Source organism: Microcaecilia unicolor, chromosome 5 (genome assembly GCF_901765095.1).
Source record: "Microcaecilia unicolor chromosome 5, aMicUni1.1, whole genome shotgun sequence".
Lineage (NCBI taxonomy): Eukaryota > Metazoa > Chordata > Amphibia > Gymnophiona > Siphonopidae > Microcaecilia > Microcaecilia unicolor.
The window spans coordinates 10,288,344-10,299,702 of NC_044035.1; the positions used below are offsets into that span (position 1 = coordinate 10,288,344).

The following is an 11,359-nucleotide window of genomic DNA, read 5'->3' on the forward strand; positions in this document are numbered from 1 at the left end:
GTTGAACCGGTAGACGTGAAGCATCTGTTTACGCTTTCCAAAAATACTAGGACTAGGGGGGCATGTGATGAAGCTACAAAGTAGTAAATTTAAAATGAATCAGAGAAAGTTTTTCTTCACTCAACGTGTAATTAAACTCTGGAATTTGTTGCCAGAGAATGTGGTAAAGGCAGTTAGCTTAGCAGAGTTTAAAAAAGGTTTGGATGGCCTCCTAAAGGAAAAGTCCATAGACCATTATTAAATTGGACTTGAGGAAAATCCACTATTTCTGGGATAAGTAGTATAAAATGTTTTGTACTTTTCTGGGATCTTGCCAGGTATTTGTGACCTGGATTGGCCACTGTTGGAAACAGGATGCCGGGCTTGATGGACCTTTGGTCTGTCCCAGTATGGCAACACTTATGTACTTAACCTAGCAAAACTCCAGTTTTCTCCAGGACCCCGAGCTTCAAATTCAACATCTCAAGATTGAAAAAATAATAAAATTTCCCAGATCACAAGCATGTGCCATTAGGAGAATTAACTCTCTCTCTCTATTTGCTCACTCTTTCCAAGTTTGCAGTTACCTCAGTGACGTTTTAGGTCATTAGACTGACTCCCAGGTGCTGAGAGTCATTCCACCTGGAATTATTTACATTGCAATCCCAAGAGAAAATCAATATACTGGATCAATGTGGGAGGAGGGGCAATAATTAGACTATGATTAAGACTTGACTATCACAAACTAAGAAAAGGAGGTGCAGCTCTCAAAAATCTTAAATCACAAAATAGCTATTCATCTATCACATCTTCATTTATGAATTTTCTTACTTGTCCTTCTCTGTATATGCTCAGAACAGCTTTAGACATATTTTAGCATAAATAGAGTTGCACAAATTTGTCACAACAAAAGTATAAAACAAATGACAGACATGGATTTAGATCGCACAGACTTCAACAAGCCCAATTCAACTCTGGATCCAGTAGGAAACTACAGAGTCCAATTCAGCTTGGTGCTGTTTCAAGAATCCACATGGGTAGCTTTACCATCACATGTTTGCAGAAAGGCAGGCTCAGGGCTGGAAAGGAGGTCACGGTGAATTGCTATTTTGGGGTACAGCCCTACATGAAAACATAGAGGAGGCAACCCGTATGTTCTGCATGGAACTGCAGGTACAACTGTAGCCATCTTACTGGGCAGATTACACGGACCATGCAGGTCTTTATCTGCTGTCTGTTAACCAAGTTATTCTGTTATGTTACTATGAATAAATGTTATCCTGAAATCAGAATTTTGATTTCAGGATGCCAGATATCACTGTAGCAGAGCTGCAAAATGTTTCTCTACAAAAAGAAGGAGCTTGTGGGATTCTCTGCTTCTAACACCCTAAGAGGATGGGCTAAGATGTCTGTCCTAGTAAGTGGATGATCTCTGTATTGATTTTTGAAGGTAAATATAAAAGACTGTATATAAGCTCTGACCAGGAAGCAGGGGCGTAGCCATACATCCAATTTTGGGTGGGTTTGAGCCCCAAGTGGGTAGGCACGGGAACCCCACCCCCCACCAAGATGGTCTGGAATCTCTTAACTTCACTCCCCTAATCTCCTGGTACCTTTTAAATCCTCCAGGACTGCCTCTGACACAACTTCCTGGTCCCATGAACAGGACAATTGCATCAGAGGGAAGGCTCAGGGTCAGCTCAAGGCAAGCAGCCAGCATGAGCTGCTACTCACTGCCAGCCTAGCACTGAAGGATTTAAAAGGTACTGGGGGAATTGGCGGAGAAAGTTAAGTACATAAGTACATAAGTACATAAGAGATGCCAGATCACCGGGAGTCTTCAGCTGGCGGGGCTTAGGGATCCCTGCCAGCCACAAACCAGCTGTGCTTCTGCTGGGTGGGCCTGTACCCACCCAGATTCACCCGTAGCTACACCACTGTCAGGAAATGGTTAGTTGCAGAAGCGGAGCCAGGATGAGGCAAGTTGACGGCGTGGAGGGAGCGAGAGCGGAGTTCTCTGCCAGCCGCCGGCGCACATTTTCACTGCAACAGGATGAAAAAAATAGGCGCCGGACCAGGCAGAACTCCGTTTGGGGGAGTGGCCGCTCCCCTGGCACCCCACCTAGCTACGCCACTGGTTAATTGATGGTAAATGCCCAGGAAGCTTAGAGCTGTGGGCTGTTTCGACGTTATCGGCTTTGCTGAAGATTCATTGCACACAGCAGGCTCTCCGATCTAGTGATCAATTGTTGTTGCAGATCCTGTTGATGGAGCAAATTTGCTTAAATGATAATCAGCTACGTACGTTTCAGGCAGAGGGTGCTAGATTTTGGAATCAGCTTCTGGAGAAAATTCATAATTTGAAATAGTATTTAAAAGTTACTGGGGAATTGATTTACAATTACGGAAATATTTAAAGACTTTTTTTTAGTAGCACCTTCGAACTGAATTATGAAAGAATGTAGAGATTTGGTCCAGTGACAAAGAGGCTTGTGATTTCTGGTTTTTGAGGGGGAGGTGATTCTAGGGACAGGGATGATTTTAGGTTTTGGGATGTTTATTTCTTCTTATCATATAAACAATAACATACATATGCCTATCAGATGTTCTGTGTTTATATTGTGAATGTGATATGCTGTGACGCACCTAGAATTTAAGATACTGGAGTATATAAACTGAGATATAAATATTATTATGAGTTGGAAAGGTCCTTTATAGAGATATATGCATTTATTGGGGCATATATGGATTGATAACACACCTTTAAAAAGGTAGGGGGCAGTTTTACAACTGGTCACCTTCATTTAGATCAGTGGCATAGCTAGGTGGGGCCACAGGGACCTGGGCCCCCCCAAATTTCATCCGGGGCCCCTGGTTTTGCTGGCAGGATCCCCAACCCCCGCCAGCCGAAGCCTTCTTCAGTGTCGATCTCCGGTGCTGCCGTGTTCCCTGCCCTGCTCTTTCTTCCTCGTCTTCCTAAGGAGTGTGCAGGACAAGGAAGAAGAAACAGCAGCGCAAGGAATGTGGTGGTGCCGGAGACCTGCGCTGAAGAAGGCTTTGGCTGGCGGGGGTTAGGAACCCCTGCCAAAGGTATTTTCTGCTGTGGGGTGCTGAAGGGTGGCAGGGGGAGCAGCGAGGCGGCGGGACGGCAGACTAAAATGTGCCCCCCCACCTTGGGCTCTGGCCCCCTCCCACCGCAAAATCTGGCTACACCCTTGATTTAGGTAACCCGAGGATGTGCAGTAGGATCCTATTCAGTATCAGTAAGCCTAACATTCAGATGGCCACAGTTAAACCAGCCACAGACCCGGGGTAAGTGCAGGTGGGAAAATGCGTCAGGACTGCACATAAAGTACAGTATTCTATAAGTATCATGTTCCACCCGTGCTCCCTGCCTTACATTTACATCAGGGGGTACTTGGGGGTACTGAGTACCGGCACCTTTTTCATTGTCTGCTAAAATTGACCCATGGACCCCAAGTTTTAATGAAAGAGCTCAGGCTCTACACACCAATTCCGTCTTATTATAGATTCTGTGACTGCTTGCAGGGGGCCTGACTATTGTGGGGTGGGTCCCTCAGTGATCACCCCACCCCTGAAGGGTGGCCTGGCATTTGAGTACCGGCACCTTTTCCACTAGAAAGAATGCACTGGTTTTCATGCTATGCCATTATCGTTAAAGAATAGCATTTAGGCCCCTCTGCTGGCACTTTTGTGGGTAAGTGTATACTTCCACATTATGGACTAGATTCAATATATGGTGGCTGAAAAATTGGCAGCAAAACTATTTCCACCTAGGGGAATTCTGTACACTGCACCTAGATTTAGGCATGGTTTATAGAATATGCCCAACAGCCATGCTTGAGCCTAACACTAGGCATTCCCATCTTATATAATAATTTCTCAATCTATGTCCCTGGATGGCTGGCTGGTTGGGTTCGTAACCGTATGCAAAGGAGCTACGGGGCGCCAAGCTCTGCAGGGCGTCACAAGTCATGCTTACCGTTGGCCCGCTGCCGGGAGAGGTGCTCACAATCCTCACCTGCCCACCCTCAGCTTCCCACAACAACCATCCTGTCCTTCCTGCCGCCGCCCTGCCTTGAAAACTTTTATTTGACCTGAAGTCGCAGCGGTGGCAATGAAAGCGGCAGGCTTGGCTCGCCTCTAGCCTTCCCTTCCCTCTCAGTGTCCCGCCCTCCTCTGACGTAATTTCCTCTTTCCGCGAGGGCGAGACACTGAGAGGGAAGGGAAGGCTAGAGGTGAGCCAAGCCTTTCCTGCTGCATTCACTACTGCCGCTGCGACTTCAAGTCCAACTCCCAAACACCAATCCTTAATTCTATAAACTGGCATGCTCCAATTTGCGACTAGTGCACAAATTTGTATACACAAGTTATAGAAGAAGATCGGTTGAGTGTGTAACTTAATTCAATTATTGGCTTAATTACATTTTATTGGTACCAATTAACAGTTATGCTCGTAACTTCCCCTGGTTGGTATGCTAGAGGTTGTGTGTGCACAACTTCAAGGGGGGGCATGGACCTGAGAGGGGCATGAGTGCATCAGGGGCAATGCTGGAACTTACATGCCCAGGTTATAGAATGCTAAAATTTATGTGCCTAACTACCTACAATTAGGTGCAAGCATTTACGGCAGCCATTGAGGTAGCATAAGTGCTCTTGCCTAAAATTAGACGTAAAGGACCAGATTCCACCTAAGCGTATTGTATAGGCTGCGCCTAGTTGATATCCCAGTGCCTAGAACTACTAGCATCTATTTACTGGCATTCAGGGGCATAGCCAGACTTCGGCAGGAGGGGGGTCCAGAGCCCGAGGCGAGGGAGGCACATTTTAGCTCCTCTCCCCGGCACCACTGACCCCCCCCCCCGCCACTTTTGACACCCCCCCCCCCGGTGCAGCCACCCTTCCCCCATCCCTTTCGACCCCCCCTTTCCCACCGCCGACAACCCTCCCCCGCCACCGCCAGGTACCTTTGCTGGTGGGGGTCCCCAAACCCTGCCAGCCAAAGTCCCCTTCAGCGCTGGTCTCCGAGTCCAGTGCATTCGCTGATCTGGATTCTGTTTCTGTGAGTCCTGACGTCCTGCATGTTCCTACGAAGAGGACTTCAGTTGGCAGGGGTTGGGGACCCCTGCCAGCAAAGGTTCCTGACGGCGACTGTGGGGGGGGGGGGGGTCAAATGTGGCGGGGGAGGGGCGGGGGGTGAAAGCAGGGGGCCAGGGCTACATCTGCGGGGACCCATGCCCCCGTGGCCCCACCTAGCTATGTCCCTGCTGGCATGTAGAATTAGGCACAGAGGGCCATATTCTATAACAGTGCATGTAAATTTTGGAACGCCCACAAAACGTCTATTTCCCCGCATATAGCCATGCCCCTTTTTGGCTGCACACATTTGAATTTAGGCTGTCTGCATTACAGAATGTACTTAGCGAGTTGCGCATGTAAATTCTAATTATTGCCAATTATAGTAGATGACGGCAGAGAAAGACCTGTACGGTCCATCCAGTCTGCCCAACAAGATAAACTCATATGTGCTGCTTTATGTGTATACCTGACTTTGATTTGTATCTGCCATTTTCAGGGCACAGACCGTAGAAGTCTGCCCAGCACTAGCCCCGCCTCTGCTCATTACATAAGTACATAAGTAATGCCATACTGGGAAAAGACCAAGGGTCCATCGAGCCCAGCATCCTGTCCACGACAGCGGCCAATCCAGGCCAAGGGCACCTGGCAAGCTTCCCAAACGTACAAACATTCTATACATGTTATTCCTGGGATTTTGGATTTTTCCAAGTCCGTTTAGTAGCGGTTTATGGACTTGTCCTTTAGGAAACCGTCCAACCCCTTTTTAAACTCTGCTAAGCTAACCGCCTTCACCACATTTTCCGGCAATGAATTCCAGAGTTTAATTACACATTGGGTGAAGAAAAATTTTCTCCGATTTGTTTTAAATTTACTACACTGTAGTTTAATCGCATGCCCCCTAGTCCTAGTATTTTTGGAAAGTGTGAACAGACACTTCACATCCACCTGTTCCACTCCACTCATTATTTTATATACCTCTATCATGTCTCCCCTCAGCCGTCTCTTCTCCAAGCTGAATAGCCCTAGCCTCCTTAGTCTTTCTTCATAGGGAAGTCGTCCCATCCCCGCTATCATTTTTGTCGCCCTTCGCTGCACCTTTTCCAATTCTACTATATCTTTCTTGAGATGCGGCGACCAGAATTGAACACAATACTCAAGGTGCGGTCGCACCATGGAGCGATACAACGGCATTATAACATCCTCACACCTGTTTTCCATACCTTTCCTAATAATACCCAACATTCTATTCGCTTTCCTAGCCGCAGCAGCACACTGAGCAGAAGGTTTCAGTGTGTTATCGACGACGACACCCAGATCCCTTTCTTGGTCCGTAACTCCTAACGTGGAACCTTGCATGACGTAGCTATAATTCAGGTTCTTTTTTCCCACATGCATCACCTTGCACTTGCTCACATTAAACGTCATCTGCCATTTAGCCGCCCAGTCTCCCAGTCTCGTAAGGTCCTCTTGTAATTTTTCACAATCCTGTCGCGAGTTAACGACTTTGAATAACTTTGTGTCATCAGCAAATTTAATTACCTCGCTAGTTATCCCCATCTCTAAATCATTTATAAATATATTAAAAAGCAGCGGTCCTAGCACGGACCCCTGAGGAACCCCACTAACTACCCTTCTCCATTGTGAATACTGCCCATTTAACCCCACTCTCTGTTTCCTATCCTTCAACCAGTTTTTAATCCACAATAGGACATTTCCTCCTATCCCATGACCCTCCAATTTCCTCTGTAGCCTTTCATGAGGTACCTTATCAAACGCCTTTTGAAAATTCAGATACACAATATCAACTGGCTCCCCTTTGTCCACATGTTTGTTTACTCCTTCAAAGAATTGAAGTAAATTGGTCAGGCAAGATTTCCCCACACAAAAGCCATGCTGACTCGGTCTCAGTAATCCATGTCCTCGGATGTGCTCTGTAATTTTGTTTTTAATAATAGCCTCTACCATTTTCCCCGGCACCGACGTCAGACTCACCGGTCTATAATTTCCCAGATCTCCCCTGGAGCCTTTTTTAAAAATGGGCGTTACATTGGCCAGTTATCAACACTGATTAGCTCGTTACGCCAATTAAGTTACACATGTTGTTATAGAGTATGTTTGGATTTCGGTGCAGAACACTAGATGCAATATATAGAATCTGGGGGGAAATGCAGACATGTTAGTATTCTGTCATGGAAGTTGCTTGCACAACTGCCATTATAGAATCCGTGCTTAGCGCACATCATCCCGGCTTCTAAAAATTTGACGACCTTTTATCCCATGACCAGTGGCGTAGCTACGTGGGGCCATGGGGGCCTAGGCCCCTGTAGATTTGGCCCTGGACCCCCTGCCGAAGACCCTTTCGACCCCCCTCCCGCCGCCAACCCTCCCTCGCCACCTCCACGGGCTACCTTTGCTGGCGGGCAACCCCTATCCCCGCCAGCCGAGGTCCTCTTCTTCCCACGAAGGCTTCGTTCTGTTTCTGACGTCCTGCACGTCAGACTCACAGCTGTTTCTGCAGGACGTTGGAAACAAAACGAAGCCTTCACGGGAAGAAGAGGACCTCGGCTGGTGGGGATTGGGGTCCCCCGCCAGCAAAGGTAGCCCACAGCAGCAGGAGGGGGGGTCAAGAGGGTCATCGGCAGGAGGGGGGGTCGAGAGGGTCGTTGGCAGGGGTCATCAAAGTTGGTGGTGGCAGTGGCGGTGGCGGCAGGGGGTCGGCATTGGCGGGGGGGTCAGCAGGGGGGGGGGCTAAAATGTGCCCCCTCACCTCGGGCTTTGGACCCCCCTCCCGCCGAAGTCTGGCTACGCCCCTACCCATGACCACAGAATTCCCTCAAAAGAAAGCAGGCCTTACAAGTTCTTGGTCAGTGAAGAGACTATAAAATGTACACAGGTAACATGGGAATAAGCAAACAGAAAAATGGAAATAAAAGCTTCACTGCTGCAAAAAGAAGCAAGTATTTCAATCTGAAAATAATTAAAAGAAAACACCACAAGTCTTACTTGAAAGTTATCAGTATTATGTTTTGTGAAGAGAAGAAAGCGTGTGTTGATCTTTTCAGGACTCCAGGGTAAATTTGCGATTGGTCTTTCTATTGTCCCAGCCCATGGAATATCATCCGTAAAGCATCCCAGCCTCTCATAGCAGACTTCACCTCCTGCAAAACATTTTTAAATACTTTAGACTGCAAAGAATTCTAGACAAATCAGATGTTATATCAGAAGCAGTTAAGGCTGAAGCAGTCAGATTAATATCAGACCCATATAAATGATTTTATGAAAAATAAGTGAAAGTCTCATCAATTCATGCACAGCTGACCTGCAAGCCTGAGGACTATTGTAGCGATAGACTTTTTGTACAGTCCCCAGATATTCAAAGCTATTTAACTGGCCAGAAATAGCCACTGACGAGTTATCAGGGTCGTAGCCAGACTTCAGCAGGAGGGAGGTCCATAGCTAGAGGTGAGGGGGCACTTTTTAGCCCCCCCCCCCCCGGTGCCACCGATGCCCCCACCACTTTTGACCCCCCCTTGCGCCGCCGCCCCTCCCCCGTCCCTTTCGACCCCCCCCCCGGCTGCCAACCCTCCTCCGCCAAGTACCTTTGCTGGCGGGGGTCCCCAACCCACTCCCACCGAAGTCCTCTTTAGCGCCGGTCTCCGAGTCCGGCGCGTTGCTGATCTGGATTCTGTTTCTGATGTGAATCCTGATGTCCTGCACGTTCAAAAATGGCGGGGGGGGGGGGGCTAAAATGTGCCCCCTCACCTCGGGCTCTGGACCCCCCTCCCACCGAAGTCTGGCTACGCCCCTGATGTGAGGGAGAATAGAGTCTAACCTTAGATACAATAGATGAAGACAGACTTCAGCAGTTAAGATCATGTCAGTTTTATATCTCACCTCTTACTGTGCCGATAAGGAAAAGAGTGAAGATCCAAACACCCAGCATCTAAAATGGTTTTTAAAAAACCCATTAATTTCATGGAAGTCAAACACTCAACAAGTATGTTTAATTCCTGGTAGCACATAAGTTTTTCTACCTGGGGCAATGGAGAGTTAAGGGGTCCTTTTACTAAGGTGCACTGAAAAATGGCCTGCGCTGTTGTAGGCGTATGCATTGGATGAGCGCAGGTCCATTTTTCAGCACACCTGCAAAAAAGGCCCTTTTTTTGGCTGAAAATGGACGTGCAGCAAAATAAAATTTGGCGCGTGTCCATTTTGGGCCTGAGACCTTACCGCCACCCATTAACAGTGGTAAGGTCTCATACGTTAACTGTGCGCTAATCATCAGCGTGTACACTGCTGATTACCGCCCGGTCAACGTAACGCGGTAGAAAATAAAAAAATATTTTTGGACGTGCGTAAAAAATGGAATTACCGCCCGGGGCTCGTGGGAGCCGGGCGGTAGTTCCAAATTGACGTGCGTTGGACTCGCCTAGGTGCCTACGCGCCTTGGTAAAAGGGCCCCTAAGTGACTTGCTCAAGGTTAAGTAACTTGCCCAAGGTCACAAGGAGCTGCCGTGGAAATTGAACCCAGGTTGCCAGGCTCAAAGCCTGCTCCACTAACCATTAGGCTACTCCTCCACCTGCTCATTTAGCATGTAACAATAAATGCTGTGTTTTCTGAGTATTTACTTTTATGTGAATATACTCCCATGCAATATTGTAAGTGTTTACTGGAGCAAATAAAATACTGTTTTATGTGCATGTGCTGTTCATCATCAGAAATCTTTGCTTACAGCATCCTGATACGCCCAAGGTGTTAATATAGCATAAACAGCTGGAGAGTAACCTCAAAGAGGGAACAGCAGAACCCTAATAAAACTAAGTTCTGAATGAACTATGCACGGCTAAAGGTGGACAGCAAGAGAGCACTACCTGATCCATTCCAACTAAGAACAGAGCAAGAAAACCTGACAAATTACTTCAAAGGAGCAGCACTACTTTGATATATCCAAAGATAGATGCAGCAGAAACAGCTGAAGAGAGATATCGGAAGAAAATACAGAAGTGACAAGATAGCCCAAAGAAATGAATACAGCACAAACAGCTGAAAAGAGATTGTGTGGGAGGAGATACTAGCCCTTCAATATACACAAAATGTGGACACGGTGTAAAAGGAGACTTCAGAGGAATCCAATTTGTTTTTCAAGATGGCCTATGGCTAAAAATACAGAAGTAAAACAGCTTGTGAGCTGGGAGACGTGTCCAAAGGAAAACGGTAATAATGCCAGAAAAATTCAAGCAGTATTCTGAAAAACCCTGTAAGGAGGGAAATGCAACTTACTGTGGCTTTGGCTTCCCTTGGTGGTTGAGCGGTTAATACCTTATGTCTTTATATAATGTGTACAGCACTTTCCTTACCCTTTGGACCTTTCTGTGGAGTAAAGGTTGTAGTTAGATAAGAGAGGACTTAAAAGGGACACGCTGGCACATTTAATAGAATAATCCCAAATTCACTAACACTCCAAGTGCACCTTTATCTCATTCAATAAAAAGTGTGAAGGGAGGGTGACACTGGGGAGAGAAAGTCTGGATAATGGTGCTCCTCAGATGGAGAAGTAGCCTAATGGTTAGTGGCCCAAAAACCAAAGCAACTAGGATTCAAATCCCACTGGTGTTTTTTGTGGTGTTTGCAATTTGACCCCTGATGCAGGTGTAGTGATCCCAAAACACAGCCCACATTAGGACTATCAGTAAAAGACTTTTGATTATCCAATAAAAGACTCTTGACTGTCCCATACTTGATGGCCCTTGGTGCTATATTTTTTAAAATTTGTACGAGTGTGCTTTGACCCTCTCTTCTGCCATTTGCAAGTCATTTGGCACCCCTGTGGCATTCGTGGCTGCAGAGGTGCCACAGGGCTCCCCGCTTTCTCCACTTCTATTTAATATACACCTAAGATTGCTTAATTCTTTATTTTATCACTCATAGATTACAGCCTTATCTTGTGCCGACGACATTTTTTTACTGTGTCCTGTCTTGGATAATCTAGAAGATACTCTGATTTCTTTAAAGCATTGCATTTCAGTGATAGATAAATGGGTGTTCAACCATTGTTTAAAATGAAACAAAAATAAAACACAAATCTTACGGTTTGAAGATGTTGATAGAATTTTATGTAAAGATCTCGTGTTGTCTACAGGCGAACAGTTAACGATTGATAATCAGTCCGAAATAGCATAGTAGACGACGGCAGAAAAAGACCTGCACGGTCCATCCAGTCTGCCCAACAAGACAACTCATATGTGCTACTTTTTGTGTATACCCTACTTTGATTTGTAC

General features: G+C 46.6%; 1 protein-coding gene across 3 annotated transcripts in view; it reads right to left on the bottom strand.

The window, feature by feature from the left end:
- Positions 1-10,404, bottom strand: part of LOC115471079 (pancreatic triacylglycerol lipase-like) — a 53,449-nt gene extending 43,045 nt beyond the window's left edge. For all 3 annotated transcript variants that reach the window (XM_030204755.1, XM_030204754.1, XM_030204753.1), the window contains exons 1-3: positions 10,361-10,404; positions 8,974-9,022; positions 8,083-8,237 (exon numbers count right to left, since the gene is read on the bottom strand). In XM_030204755.1, the coding sequence (XP_030060615.1) occupies positions 8,083-8,237; positions 8,974-9,022 (204 nt within the window). In that variant the 5' untranslated portion in view covers positions 10,361-10,404. The remainder of the gene's footprint in view (positions 1-8,082; positions 8,238-8,973; positions 9,023-10,360) is intronic.
- Positions 10,405-11,359: the final 955 nt, after the last annotated feature.